The sequence below is a fragment of the Mizuhopecten yessoensis genome, unplaced genomic scaffold (genome assembly GCF_002113885.1).
Source record: "Mizuhopecten yessoensis strain PY_sf001 unplaced genomic scaffold, ASM211388v2 scaffold715613, whole genome shotgun sequence".
NCBI lineage: Eukaryota > Metazoa > Mollusca > Bivalvia > Pectinida > Pectinidae > Mizuhopecten > Mizuhopecten yessoensis.
In genome coordinates, this window is record NW_018479704.1 from 9,915 (window position 1) to 26,159 (window position 16,245).

Sequence of the window (16,245 nt, forward strand, 5' to 3'; positions counted from 1 at the left end):
TGTCATCTATACTACGGGCACCTGTTGTGAATACGCTCACCTGTACTGTTGATGCTTTGAAGTGATGTGTACTCACGTGTTTTACTCATCTGTAAAGAATATAGACAGACGGATTGTTTCTCGTCACGGACGAACTGGACATATTGAATAATTAGCAGAACTTTTGAAATACAATGGATGATAAAACTGGTAAAAACTTTCCAAATACAGGAAACATGTCTACATCAGAGTTTTTTTCCGAATGCAGGAATACAATATACAATGAAAATGAAAATATTGAATCTAGAGCAGTAAGTCATATGATGAAAGCTATGCAAAACATGATGAGTGAAATGAAATCTAGACTGACCGCTATAGACAAAAATACAAGCACACTGGATTTGAACAATGAAAAACTCGGCAATTTGACTCTCAGGATGGACAACTCCGAACAAGAACTAGATACAATGAAAATGAAAATGGTTGAGATGGTGACAGATTAACAAGGAAATAGTAATATTATGGACAGAGTAAAGGCGGCAAACGACACTAGAGGGAGAAACTTAACAAAAACGAAAGTCTCTATGGAGAGCATTGAAAAACAAGAAAATGAAACACTTTGGGAGTTCGAGGAACTCAGGGAATTATGTCAAGGAATGAAAGAAGTACAATGCAGAAGTATAAAGTATAACTTGATATTTTCTGGAATGGAAGAACAAGTGTGGGACGCAAACGAACACGGACATTTATAAAGGAAAAGCTGAAAATACAAAGTGCAGATGAAATCCTCATGGCCAATGGCCATAGAATTGGAAAAAGGGATAGACGTGTAGGGTTCGCAGTTCTGTCAAGCATTGCAGAGAGAGAGAGAGAGAAAGAGACAGCCCATGGATGCAATACCTGAAATCAGAAGATAAAAAGTCAGAAACAAGGGGAGTTAATTCCGTCAAAATGACGTCACACTAAATTACACACCTTTTGGAAACAGGGGGAGATAATTCAGTCGGCAGCCCTAAAATTGATGACGTCACGCGCAAAAAAAACCCCACATGTTGAATACATGTAGATATGGCGACGCACGTTCATAGGGTTGCTAAGGCGCCATCTTGGATCCATGATGGCGGATTTCCTTAGCAACCCCACCCCATATCCACATGTATTCATCAGCTGCTAAGCCGAGGTCCATCATCGACAAGTTTGTTCATTATAAAGACTTTAATAAACTAAAAAAATGTCAGCAAAAAAGTTGAAGGGTACCCATTTCGGAATAAACGAACAGTTTCCCTCGTGATAAAAGAAATAAGAAAAAAACTATACCCTGATGTGAAGGACGCAAGGAAACAGGGTAAGAAGGCAGCATTAGTCAGAGAAAAAATAATGCACGAAGTCGAGGACACACCTATAAGGCCGCCGCGATCAAAACGCATGCGCTTCAGCAACAACTCCGGAAACGGGCACCGCTAGCGACGCGCGGGAGACAGGTAACTACTCTAAATAGTATAACAATTAAAATATTAGTACTGAATGTTTGTGGAATTCTAAGAAGAATTCGTTACCCTGATTTTTTTTAATTATTTGAAACCCTTTGACATTTTATGTTTGTCGGAGACAAAAACAGATGATGTTGATATTATTGATATACCTGGTTTTAACACTATTATCAATGTAAGCGGTTAAAGTGTGGTGGGATAACGTTAGCGTAAAGACAAGGAATGTAAGCGGTTAAAGTTTGGTGGGATAACGTTAGCGTATAGACAAGGAATGTAAGCGGTTAAAGTGTGGTGGGATAACGTCAGCGTAAAGACAAGGAATGTAAGCGGTTAACGTGTGGTGGGATAACGTTAGCGTATAGACAAGGAATGTAAGAGGTTTAAGTTTGGTGGGATAACGTCAGCGTTTAGACAAGGAATGTAAGCGGTTAAAGTGTGATGGGATAATGTTAGCGAATAGACAAGGAATGTAAGCGGTTTAAGTTTGGTGGGATAACTATAGCGTATAGACAAGGGATGTAAGCGGTTTAAGTTTGGTGGGAAAACGTAAGCGTATAGACAAGAAATGTAAGCGATTCAAGTGTGATGGGATAACAACAACGTATAGACTAGGAATGTAAGCGGTTGAAGTGTGGTGGGATACCTATAGCGTATAGACAAGGAATGTTAGCGGTTTAAGTGTGGTGGGATAACGTCAGCGTATAGAAAAGGAATGTAAGCGGTTAAAGTATGGTGGGATAACGTTAGCGTATAGACAAGGAAGGTAAGCGGTTAAAGTGTGATGGGATAACGTTAGCGTATAGACAAGTAAGGTAAGCGGTTAAAGTGTGGTGGGATAACGTTAGCGTATAGACAAGGAATGTAAGCGGTTAAAGTGTGGTGGGATAACGTTAGCGTAAAGACAAGGAATGTAAGCGGTTAAAGTGGGATGGGATAACGTTAGCGTATAGACAAGGAATGTTAGCGGTTAAAGTTTGGTGGGAAAACGTAAGCGTAAAGACAAGAAATGTTCGCGATTCAAGTGTGATGGGATAACAACAGCGTAAAGACAAGGAATGTTAGCGGTTTAAGTGTGGTGGGATAACGTTAGCGTATAGACAAATAATGTTAGCGGTTAAAGTGTGGTGGGATAACGTCAGCGTATAGACAAGGAATGTAAGAGGTTAAAGTGGGATGGGATAACTGAAGCGTACAGACAAGGAATGTAAGCGGTTAAAGTGTGGTGGGATAACTATAGCGTATAGACAGAGAATATTAGCGGTTAAAGTGTGTTGAGATAACGTTAGGGTATAGACAAGGAATGTAAGCGGTTAAAGTGTGGTGGGATACCTATAGCGTATAGACAAGGAATGTTAGCGGTTTAAGTGTGGTGGGATAACGTTAGCGTATAGACAGGGAATGTAAGCGGTTAAAGTGTGATGGGATAACGTTAGGGCATAGACAAGGAATGTAAGCGGTTAAAGTGGGGGGGGATAACTATAGCGTATAGACAAGGAATGTTAGCGGTTTAAGTGTGGTGGGATAACGTTAGCGTATAGACAAGGAATGAGGAATGTAACTGGTTAAAGTGTGGTGGGATAACGTCAGCGTATAGACAAGGAAGGTACGCGGTTAAAGTGTGATGGGATAACGTTAGGGTATAGACAAGTAATGAAAGCGGTTATAGTGTGATGGGATAACTTTAGCGTATAGACAGGAATGTACGCGGTTAATGTCTGATTGGATAACGTTAGCGTAAAGACAAGGAATGTAAGCGGTTAAAGTTTGGTGGGATAACGTTAGCGTATAGACAAGGAATGTTAGCGGTTAAAGTTTGGTGGGAAAACGTAAGCGTAAAGGGTTAAAGTGTGATGGGATAACGTTAGGGTATAGACAAGTAATGAAAGCGGTTATAGTGTGTTGGGATAACTTTAGCGTATAGACAGGAATGTACGCGGTTAATGTCTGATGGGGTAACGTTAGCGTAAAGACAAGGAATGTAAGAGGTTAAAGTTTGGTGGGAAAACGTAAGCGTAAAGACAACGTAAAGACAAGGAATGTAAGCGGTTAAAGTGGGATGGGATAACGTTAGCCTATAGACAAGGAATGTTAGCGGTTAAAGTTTGGTGGGAAAACGTAAGCGTAAAGACAAGGAATGTAAGAGGTTAAAGTTTGGTGGGAAAACGTAAGCGTAAAGACAAGGAATGTAAGCTGTTAGCGGTTAAAGTGTGGTGGGATAACGTTAGCGTATAGACAAATACTGTTAGCGGTTAAAGTGTGGTGGGATAACGTCAGCGTATAGACAAGGAATGTAAGAGGTTAAAGTGGGATGGGATAACTGTAGCGTACAGACAAGGAATGTAAGCGGCTAAAGTGTGGTGGGATAACGTTAGCGTATAGACAGGGAATGTAAGCGGTTAAAGTGTGATGGAATAACGTTAGCGTATAGACAAGGAAGGTAAGCGGTTAAAGTGTGATGGGATAACGTTAGCGTATAGACAGGAATGTACGCGGTTAATGTCTGATGAGATAACGTTAGCGTAAAGACAAGGAATGTAAGCGGTTAAAGTTTGGTGGGATAACGTTAGCGTATAGACAAGGAAGGTAAGCGGTTAAAGTGTTATGGGATAACGTTAGGGTATAGACAAGGAGAATGTTAGCGGTTAAAGTGTGGTGGGATAACGTCAGCGTTTAGACAAGGAATGTAAGCGGTTAAAGTGTGATGGGATAACTGTAGCGTACAGACAAGGAATGTAAGCGGCTAAAGGGTGGTGGGATAACGGTAGCGTATAGACAGGGAATGTAAGCGGTTAAAGTGTGATGGGATAACGTTATCGTATAGACAAGGAATGTAGGCGGTTAAAGTTTGGTGGGAAAACCTAAGCGTATAGACAAGGAATATTAGCGGTTAATGTGTGGTGGGATAACGTTAGCGTATAGACAAATACTGTTAGCGGTTAAAGTGTGGTGGGATAACGTTAGCGTATAGATAAGGAAGGTTCGCGGTTAGGGTATAGACAAGGAATGTAAGCGGTTAAAGTGGGATGGGATAACTGTAGCATAACGTTAGCGTATAGACAAGTAATGTTAGCGGTTAAAGTGTGGTGAGATAACGTCAGCGTATAGACGAGGAATGTTAGCGGTTAAAGTTTGGTGGGATAACGTTAGCGTATAGACAAGGAATGTAGGCGGTTAAAGTTTGGTGGGAAAACCTAAGCGTATAGACAAGGAATATTAGCGGTTAATGTGTGGTGGGATAACGTTAGCGTATAGACAGGGAATGTAAGCGGTTAAAGTGTGATGGGATAACGTTAGCGTATAGACAAGGAATGTTAGCGGTTAAAGTTTGGTGGGATAACGTCAGCGTGTAGACAAGGAATGTAAACGGCTAAAGTGTGGTGGGATAACGTCAGCGTGTAGACAAGGAATGTAAGCGGTTAAAGTGTGGTGGGATAACGTTAGCGTATAGATAAGGAAGGTTCGCGGTTAAAGTGGGATGGGATAACGTTAGCGTATAGACAAGGAATGTAAGCGGTTAAAGTGTGGTGGGATAACTTTAGCGTATAGACAAGGAATGTAAGCGGTTAAAGTGGAATGGGATAACTTTACCGTATAGACAAGGAATGTAAGCGGTTAAAGTGTGGTGGGATAACTATAGCGTATAGACAGAGAATGTTAGCGGTTAAAGTGTGATGGGATAACGTTAGCGTATAGACAAGGAATGTAAGCGGTTAAAGTGTGATCGGATAACTATAGCGTATAGACAAGGGATGTTAGCGGTTAAAGTGTGGTGGGATAACGTTAGCGTATAGACAAAGAATGTTAGCGGTTAAAGGTTGGTGGGATAACGTCAGCGTATAGACAAGGGATGTAAGCGGTTAAAGTGGGATGGGATAACGTTAGCGTATAGACAAGGAATGTAAGCGGTTAAAGTGTGGTGGGATAACTATAGCATATAGACAGAGAATGTTAGCGGTTAAAGTGTGGTGGAATAACGTTAGCGTATAGACAAGGAAGGTAAGCGGTTTAAGGAATGTAAGCGGTTAAAGTGTGATGGAATAACTGTAGCGTACAGACAAGGAATGTAACTGGTTAAAGTGTGGTGGGATAACGTCAGCGTATAGACAAGGAATGTAAGCGGTTAAAGTGTGGTGGGATAATGTTAGCGTATAGCCAAGGAATGTTAGCGGTTAAAGTGTGATGGGATAACGTCAGCGTATAAACAAGGAAGGTAAGCGGTTAAAGTGTGGTGGGATAACGTTCGCGTATAGACAAGGAATGTAAGCGGTTAAAGTGTGGGGGGATAATGTTAGCGTATAGACAAGGAATGTTAGCGGTTAAAGTGTGGTGGGATAATGTTAGCGTATAGACAAGGAATGTTAGCGGTTAAAGTGTGATGGGATAACGTCAGCGTATAAACAAGTAAGGTAAGCGGTTAAAGTGTGGTGGGATAACGTTCGCGTATAGACAAGGAATGTAAGCGGTTAAAGTGTGGTGGGATAATGTTAGCGTATAGACAAAGAATGTTAGCGGTTAAAGTTTGGTGGGAAAACGTAAGCGTATAGACAAGAAATGTTCGCGATTCAAGTGTGATGGGATAACAACAGCGTATAGACAAGGAATGTAAGCGGTTGAAGTGTGGTGGGATAACTATAGCGTATAGACAAGGAATGTTAGCAGTTAAAGTGTGGTGGGGTAACGTTAGCGTATAGACAAATAATGTTAGCGGTTGAAGTGTGGTGGGATAACGTCAGCGTATAGACAAGGAATGTAAGCGGTTAAAGTGTGATGGAATAACGTTAGCGGATAGACAAGGAAGGTAAGCGGTTAAAGTGTGGTGGGATAACTATAGCGTATCGACAAAGAATATTAGCGGTTAAAGTGTGTTGGGATAACGTTAGGGTATAGACAAGGAATGTATGTAGACAAGGAATGTAAGCGGTTAAAGTGTGGTGGGGTAACGTTAGCGGATAGACAAATAATGTTAGCGGTTGAAGTGTGGTGGGATAACGCCAGCGTATAGACAAGGAATGTAAGCGGTTAAAGTGTGATGGGATAACGTTAGCGTATAGACAAGAAATGTAAGCGGTTAAAGTGTGATGGGATAACGTTAGGGTATAGACAAGGAAGGTAAGCGGTTAAAGTGTGATGGGATAACGTTAGCGTATAGACAAGGAATGTAAGCGGTTAAAGGTTGATCGGATAACGTTAGCGTATAGACAAGGAATGTAAGCGGTTTAAGGAATGTAAGCGGTTAATGTGTGATGGAATAACTGTAGCGTGGTGTGGTGGGATAACGTTAGCGTTTAGACAAGGAATGTACGCGGTTAAAGTCTGATGGGATAACGTTAGCGTACAGACAAGGACTGTAAGAGGTTAAAGTTTGGTGGGATAACGTCAGCGTATAGACAAGGAATGTAAGCGGTTAAAGTGTAATGGGATAACGTTAGCGTATAGACAAGGAATGTAACGGGTTAAAGTGTGGTAGGATAACGTCAGCGTATAGACAAGGAATGTAAGCGGTTAAAGTGTGGTGGGATAACGTTAGCGTATAGGCAAGGAATGTAACGGGTTAAAGTGTGGTAGGGTAACGTCAGCGTATAGACAAGGAATGTAAGCGGGTTAAGTGTGGTGGGATAACGTTAGCGTATAGGCAAGGAATGTAACGGGTTAAAGTGTGGTAGGGTAACGTCAGCGTATAGACAAGGAATGTAAGAGGTTAAAGTGGGATGGGATAACTGTAGCGTACAGACAAGGAATGTAAGCGGTTAAAGTGTGATGGAATAACGTTAGCGTATAGACAAGGAAGGTAAGCGTTTAAAGTGTGATGGGATAATGTTAGCGTATAGAAAAGGAATGTAAGTGGTTAAAGTGTGGTGGGATAACGTCAGCGTATAGACAGGGAATGTAAGCGGTTAAAGTGTGATATGAGAACTTTAGCGTACAGGCAAGGAACGTAAGCGGTTGAAGTGTGGTGGGATAACGTTAGCGTATAGACAAGGAATAATAACGTTAGCGTATAGACAAGGAAGGTAAGCGTTTAAAGTGTGATGGGATAATGTTAGCGTATAGAAAAGGAATGTAAGTGGTTAAAGTGTGGTGGGATAACGTCAGCGTATAGACAGGGAATGTAAGCGGTTAAAGGGTGATATGATAACTTTAGCGTATAGGCAAGGAACGTAAGCGGTTAAAGTGTGGTGGGATAACGTTAGCGTATAGACAAGGAATGTAACGGGTTAAAGTGTGGTGGGATAACGTTAGCGTATAGACAAGGAATGTAAGCGGTTAAAGTGTGGTGGTATAACGTTAGCGTAAAGACAAGGAATGTTAGCGGTTAAAGTGTGGTGGGATAACGTTAGCGTATAGATAAGAAATGTAAGCGGTTAAAGTGTGATATGATAACTTTAGCGTATAGACAAGGAATGTAAGCGGTTAAAGTGTGGTGGGATAACGTTAGCGTATAGACAAGGACTTGAAAACTGTATCAATATTGTATTAAATGAGAGTAACTATGTCAGCTGGTTCAGACTTGACACAGTCATATGTGGTGGTGGTGATGATGATTTATTGTTCGGCATTGTATACATACCCCCTGAAGGTTATAATCATTGTATCGGAGATCCGTATTCTGAAATTGAAATTGAATATTTAAGTCTATCAAATAACTTTAAATATGTTTGTCTCTTGGGTGACTTGAATGCTCGAACAGCAAGTAGCAATGATTTTGTTAATACTGATGAAGTAGAAGAAAGTGATGAATTGACTAATGATATACTGCAGGAACATGTTGATATGATTTTTTCTTGACAGATGCCACATATCAAAAACTAGCAATAGTCAAGATAGGCGAAAAAAATAATTCTGGAAATCGGCTACTTAATTTTAAGTTTAATGACATGTATATATGTAATGGTAGAGTCGGCAGTGACAAAAAAAGTGTGTAAGCTCACGTGGAAAAAATGCGAGTGTGGTTGATTATGTCATATGCTCCAGTTTGTTCGAGTTTGTTGATGATTTTGAAGTGTTGGATTTTAGCTCGCTACACTCGGATGTGCATTGTCCACTCTCGTTCACGATACATGGAAGTACTGAACAGGCCTCAGATTATACAAACATTTCTAATTACACGGAACGTATAAATAGATGGGAAAATACTAAAATACATGAATTTTCATATAATCTAGATTCTGTTCAGATAAATTCTCTTATCAATGCTATTGACGAAGCTCAGAATGATTGTAATCTTGACGTAGATATATTGGTTACGAAATGCTGTGAGGTAATGCTAAATGCTGTTAAGTCTACACTAGGTATACGAAAAGTTAGTAATGGCGGTAAATACAAACCCAGAGACAAGTCAAAACCATGGTTTAATAGAGAATGTGTTGTTGCCAGAAAGAAGTATCGTCTATATAAAAATCAGTACAGGCGGCACAGAATGTGAAATTATATTTTTTTTACAAAAACTTCTAAGAAATCCTACAGAAGAACTATGAATAAATGTATTCATTCATATAGACAACATGTGAGGTGAGGTCCAAGTTTAAGGAAAAGAAAAGTAATAACCCTAAATTTATATTAGGTTTGAAAAAAAGTACACCAAATTGTATGGTTTATGGTGAACTCGGCACATAGTTATTGGTTAAGAATGTTACAGTCTAAAGAGAGTAAATTGAATATTGTTTTGTATAATATGTTATATCATGTTTATAATGATGACAACAAATTAATTCCCTACTTGAAATGTGTACAAAGTATTTTTACATGAATGTGGACTAATATATATATGGAATTCACAGTTTTTGGAACATAGTAACCATCTATGGGTTAAACTTATTACACAGCAAATATCAAATGACCAGTTTTTACAAAAGTTGAGTAATGACATTTTTAATTCCTCTAAGTCTGTATGTTACAGAACATATGAATATAGTTGTAATTTTGAAAATTATCTAGAATTGTTGACTGAAAATGAACGAGTTGTATTGTGTAGTAATCATAAGATTATAGTGGAAACTGGAAGATGGAATAATATTGATTACCAAACCAGAATATGCACATATTGCGATACCCAAGACATTGGTGACGAATTTCACTACTTGTTAAAATGTCCCTTTCTGTCTACAGAAAGGTAGTTATATTTATACAAATACTACTATGTAATGCCAAATATTGTTAAGTTCTCAGAACTTATGAATACAAACAATGTTAAAATTTTAAGAAATGTATGCAAATTTATCAAAATTTTGTTCAAAAAAAGTATCATGATTTATCCTCCATATATATTACATTCGATATTGTATACTGTTGTAAATATGTTTTCTCTGTACATTTATAATTTTGTAAAGAGAAATAAAGTTGAAAGTTGAAACTTTGCCTCTCTCCTGTGTCACTCCAAGTCCTTCTGTGAATTTCTGTCTTACGTACTTAGCCGACTAGATTACTGATTAGGAAATGTTTTTCTTTATTTAAAATAGTTATATTAGTTCTAAATCTTATTTGTATATAAAGTGACGTCATCATCAGTTTGCAGCAATGTGTGATATCCAAAAGTTCAAACAACGTCAACAGATATTTTTTATATATATGTAAAATCTATTTTTTTGTAAACTCGATTTTTAACAGGTAATTGTGATGACTAGTTTGTTAATGCTGGATATAAATAAAGATCTGAATACATTCAACAATACAACAGTTTGTAGTATAAGCCGGGGTGAATACTTGATAAGCGATAACGAGCCCGGGTTTAGCTTACGGACAACAGTACGGTTACCTATGTGTCTAGTAGCCATCCATACGTACGTATGTATTCCAGGGAAAGATAACGTTAACATACTTCAGGATCCTAAACAATCGAAGATTTCTAATGTTTTGCATAACTCTTGTGGAATTGGCTACAAACAAAAGCAACCCCATTGTGTAAAACTCACCTTAAAAAGGCACATTACTCCTAAGTGTACACAAAAATGAAATGGTGCACCTTGTATTTATTGTTTAAAAAATGCTCTTAATAATTTTATGGTACATACCTCCGCTTAAGAGGGAAAAAAATACTCTGAATAATTTTAAATTAAGGGCTGCGGCAACCTTAACATTGAAAATTATTGTACTTCAACATGTAAATGTAATGCATTTTTTTTATATTAATGTATAAAATAATATTTAAACTATTCATAAAAAAAATGATAAAAATGTGCAGGTACATGTATCTTCATAATTGTTATCACTTTCGGACAATACCAATGATATCGGCCAGTTTATTTATTAATAATCCAAGGACTGCTGCTAAAAACTGAAATTATGCATTCGAAACTTATTTTTCCAGCATGACTATAGATTTGATAATAATTTCTAAAAAGAAAAGTGTACATTGCGGGACTTCATCTCTTTTATATAATGGAGATGAAATCAACAAAAACAATCACCAACAGTGTTCTGAGTGTCCTGACAAGCCCAGGATTAAAACACTGGATTTCAAATTATTTTGCTGTTGATATAGCCGACTGTGTTACCTGGTCAATGAAGGTGTCCTGGACCAACTGTGCTACAGTAACATCCAAATCAAAATGAAGGGGAGGTCACTGTCTCAAATTGGTGGTGTGCAACCTAATTCAATACCGGAAGTAAACATTGACATGTGGAATGACCTGCAGATTTATAGTTCGTATATGCATACAAGAAGATTATTGTGTGTACGGCTCATATGAGTAAATATTGACATTACTTATGATAACGCATATGTAATACTGAGTATTTTTAATCCGTGCAGACGCTTAAGCTAGAACAAATTCATTCAACAAATGGCTGCGGAAGACGCAGTGGGACAAGTAGTGTCTGACAATGGAAATCCGCCATGTCCACGAACGCTGGTGAAAATATTCTATCATCTTCAGGAAGAGAGAGTGCAGACCTACCAGCTGTTTGAAGAGTATGTATTCTTAAACGTGTGTTAATGTTGTGTTTTAGGGAGTTAGTTTCTCAACAGACAAAGTAATGCACTGTTTATGTATAAACATGAGAGTTGCCTCCCTTCAAGTAGACTCGAAACTAATATTGTATGGGAAGACAACCCGTGCGTCCATGCGGACAAATTTGGTGGGTGACCGTTCATACTTTTGCCCACCAAAGTTGATGGTATGATTCCATCGTCGGAAACCAACGTTCGATTGTCTAACACCACAAACATCATTAACTTCATTACAAACTTTTGAAACAATGAAGTGTTCCTCTAAAAGTTGTAAATTGTGTGCAACACTTAAAGGCTTAAAATTAAATCGGAAAATATTTTTTAATAAGTAAATTAACTCAATATGTGTATGCTACAATATATTTTCTATAAAGTTAAATGAGATATTTTTTTTCACTATAATGAAAGAACAGATGCCCTAGCTTTTGTTTTGTACATTATGTTGCGGGATACCCAAAACGGAACATCTCATTTTTTAAGTCATTTTATGAAAATAAGACCATTTAAAATCGCTTTCATTTATTAAAATATTCATTTAAACAATATTTGTATCCATGTTTAGGAATATGATACAATGTAGTATATATTTATAATGTCGCACTGTATCATTTCTCGGGAAATCATTTTATTTCATTTTTTTGAATTTAATGAATAAGCTGTGCAACATTTATAAGGTAGGAATATAAAAATTGCTTCAATTGCTTAAAAAGATGTCATTTTTTAATTTTGAATTGATACCATTGATTCAAGTTTCAGAATAAAAACACTGAACCATGTACTTTCGTCTAGTCATATGTTTCCGCCCGTTATGTATATAACCACGCAGCCATTTTATCAACCTATATCTCGTAACTAGGTGACCTGCTGGACACAACACAAGGATACTTTAGACGTTTGGCCACTGTCTGTAAACTGACTCAAAAATTACCGGAAGTTCGTCCGGAAAACAAGAATTAATCACTAATTAAAAAACACGCATAAATATGCAGTTTTGCTTAATGCACTTTTTATCTTGCTCAAAATGAACCCATACCTGGAAAAAACGGTGATATATTTCATTCATGAACCAGTCTTTTTTTGTATTCTGACAAACGTACGAAAATGTATGCAAATGAGGCCACATCTCCTCGCCGATTTTTCCACTTCCGAAGAGCAAATGAGACATTCTTAAATCGATAAACACTGTTTTCAATCAAACATAAACCTTGTTCTGCAATGCACTTCCAATTTTCACCAATTTTAAACAGAACAAAATGATAAATAACTTACCATCAACCAAAAACCGATATAAGACTGCAGAAAAAAATAACAGAATATGTTATAACTAAATAAATAAAACAAATAAATTTATAAAATTACATGAATTTGTTCAAGTTGACATATTAAAAAATCAATGAAAAATGTGAAATTTTCAAAAATTTGATTTGATAATTAATTTGACGATCAAAGATAAAAAAATGTTATATTTACAAAGCTTTTGTTCTTGCATGTCGCTGTAGAGAATTTCTTTTTAGTATATTCGAGTTATCTTTCTTTGAACACTATAATCAAAATAGACACACGGAAACATATGACGGCTACTTTAGACGGGAGAAATTTGTTAAAAGTGTTTTTTTCTGATTTTTTTAAAATACTGTTTTATGTTGTTAGATTTTTGTTTCCTTTAGTAGATTGTGTACATGTTTATGACAGTCATCCGTAATTTCAACAGTTTTCTGCCGATATGAGTACGAAATCGGGGAAACCGGTAACAGGAGGATATATATGAAAAGTGTTCCGTGTCAGGTGCCCTGATGTTAGCTAAAAGTGAATTGTTTGTGATGAAAACTGTCTATTGTCTATAGTGACAAACAGATATTTATTATCTCTGATATTTTTTGGTACCTTTTAGAGGTTTTCAGGCATATCTGAACGGCTCACCAAACTACAACTTTAACTTGTATAGACAACTAGTGCACGAAATCACAGAAACGTTCAACAAAATATCACAGGATATCATCTCCATTATACAACAGCTGGACACTGTCCACCACCGTGTCCCACTGGCCGGTCTGCTCCGCAAGGTACAGGAGGTCGAGCAGGTCAAACTGGAGAACGTAAGTTAGAAATAAAATCTCCAAAATGAATTTAACAGAGCATGATCAGTATATCATGAAATCGTAGAATCTATTTTTAATTTGATGTAATTAAATTTTACATATATATATTGAACTGGTTTTAAGTAAATATGTGTATTAAATCCACTTATTAATTCATAAGGATTCAAATATAAAACTGTAATACATGTATATATTAAAAAAATAATGCGTTACTCTATTGAAAAAAAAGTCTGCTTGGTAAATGTGTATATATCATTCGGAATGCAATTCATCTTTCTGATATTATAATATTTGAAACTACATTGCAAGCTTGAAAAAGACCTGTTCCGTTTTAAAGCAAATGGTACAAATGACCATTAATTTGGCTTCCATACCGTCTGTCATTTACGGTGACCCGAAAACTGTTTCCTAAACAACCCATGCCCAGTCATCCCCGAAATTTCAAGGGTAACCTCTCATAACGCCAGCTCTAATGCAATAGAGCTAACCCCTGGATTTTTTAAGATGATGCCCAGTCGGTCACTTAATCTACTAGTGGGACATATTAGATTTTAAACTTGTTCCTGATAAGTTTTGGGTTTCCTCAAAACTACAGGGATTGCGCTCACTTTCATTCTCTGCACAGTGCACAGGGCGTTAGAAAGGTAGCTTCAGGAAGGTTGAGGATGGATTTTAGGGAAGAGTGTTATTTGATTCAAACTCGTATATTTACATTTGCATGGCATTGCCACTATATAGCCTCTTTGAAAGCTGTGTCGTTGATGGGACTTTAATTACCATGCCGCACGAGACATAATCACCATGCCGCACGAGACACAATTCTTAGCGTATTAATTACTGACCGGAACTACAATATCCAATGTAAATAAACATGACGGCTGCTGAAATATCGCTGGGCATTGTGAGATTTGATAATGTCATGATTGTAAATTTATTTGCAAAATAAAAAATAAAATAAATAACACTTTTATTACAACGAAAACAAGACCAAGGTCTGCAATATCGTACAAAATACACATCGGTTGAAATCACCAATGCCGGCAATGGAAACAATTTTAACGCTCATGCAATTTATCAGAAATATCGTCTGTTACACTGCACTGATCAACAGGGGTTCGTTATAAATGTCTGAAATACACATATTCTATAGACCTACTGACACATATGTTACAGACCTACTGATATGAGTCACAGCACACATAAACATTCGTCATTTCAGACATTTGTAACGAACCTGTGCTCCGTCGCAAGATCACTCACTTCAAACGCTATCAGTTTCACGCGTCTCGGATCCACGGTTCCTCAGTTTCAGACGACATGTCAAATAACGATGCTGTTATAGAATCTACCGACTGTTGTCGGGTTCCCATACAATCAACAAATACATTCACGCCTGGATTCTTCACAAAACGAGCAAAGAGAAAAGTTCGAATTAACTTCCAAAAATAACTCCCTCGTGGAGGTCAAGGTCCCATTCACGGTGTTCACTGTATTTATCCATGCGCGAAATTTGTTCCGGGGGGAAAATCGAAACAATTTCAAATCTAACTTTCAGCTCAGATTTCTATTGAAAAACTGGAATCACCCTATAGACATATCATACGCAATTGTATTGATACTAAATTGTGGAATAAATTTGAAGTGTTTGTTAAAATGTCAAAGTACTACTTTGTTTGCCAATCAGCACACGACAATACGCTGTTCAAACTATTGAACGAAATTGTGTGGACTGTCGATAAGGCGGGCATTTTAATTTTAATTATAAATTATAAGTTAAAAAAGAACATAAGAGGCAGAGAAAACGTAAATATAAGTATTGCTAGCGCATTATGATTTGTTTGCTTGCAAAGCTGTGTCATTCAAATAGATCATAAATACCATACAAAAACAGTTCAATGCTTAAAAAAATTAAATGCTATGTACCATGTTTCTGCATTGATGAGAGCTTAGTTAAAGCTGAGTTAAAATGGTTGATAAAGAGTGCAGCTTAATGTGTGACAGTGTTGTTGACAGACGGCCAAGCTACAGATGACACGCCAGAACCTAGTGGATCAACCTACAGATGAGAAACACAAAATACAGGACACCGAACTCAAGCAAAGGTAACTATGTGTATAAGAAGTGGGTTTTTTAAAATATTAATTATTGTAATTAAATATTATTTAAAAATCTTGTTTCATAGTAGTATTAGTAGTATTAACTAAATATAACCCAAATAATTGAAAATGCAAGTAATATGTGCTATTTCTTCAAGATACATATATATTCTAATACAGGTATTGTGACGTTGCAGACTCATTAATATCCGGATTTATCAGTTACCTTATTTCGAATTCATTAACTAGTATCTTTGTTGACATTCACTTTGTTCTATACACTGTAACTTTTTAATTCCATTAAAATATACTATTCTGCTGGCGAATGGTTGTCTTGTATGGGTTACATGGTTATAAAGCATATAAAGTAGAATCTGATTTATCTAGAGATGTAACATTTGGACTACACTGCTGTGTATCTTAAAGACTATCAGCAATATCACTCCTCCGTTAGAAAAAGCGCCTTTTTTAAGGTGAACTACGGCATGTTTGCTACAATTGTTTTTATAAAACATTCTTCAAATATTTATGCATAATACAGACGTTTTATTTAACGTGGGATATTTTCAACGATTGGTATACATCTTCGACATGAAAAAACCCTCCTTGGTTCCTATGTTATTTGTGCATACACC

General features: G+C 37.1%; 1 protein-coding gene across 1 annotated transcript; it reads left to right on the forward strand.

Annotated features, from left to right (window-relative positions):
- Positions 1-11,071: 11,071 nt before the first annotated feature.
- Positions 11,072-15,616, forward strand: LOC110441154 (uncharacterized protein C19orf60 homolog; the record flags this gene model as incomplete). The annotated part of the gene is made up of 3 exons (XM_021484252.1): positions 11,072-11,376; positions 13,307-13,511; positions 15,528-15,616. Coding segments are annotated over exons 1-3 (422 nt in total), but the record flags the coding sequence as incomplete, so codon positions are not given.
- Between the last annotated feature and the right edge of the window lie 629 nt (positions 15,617-16,245).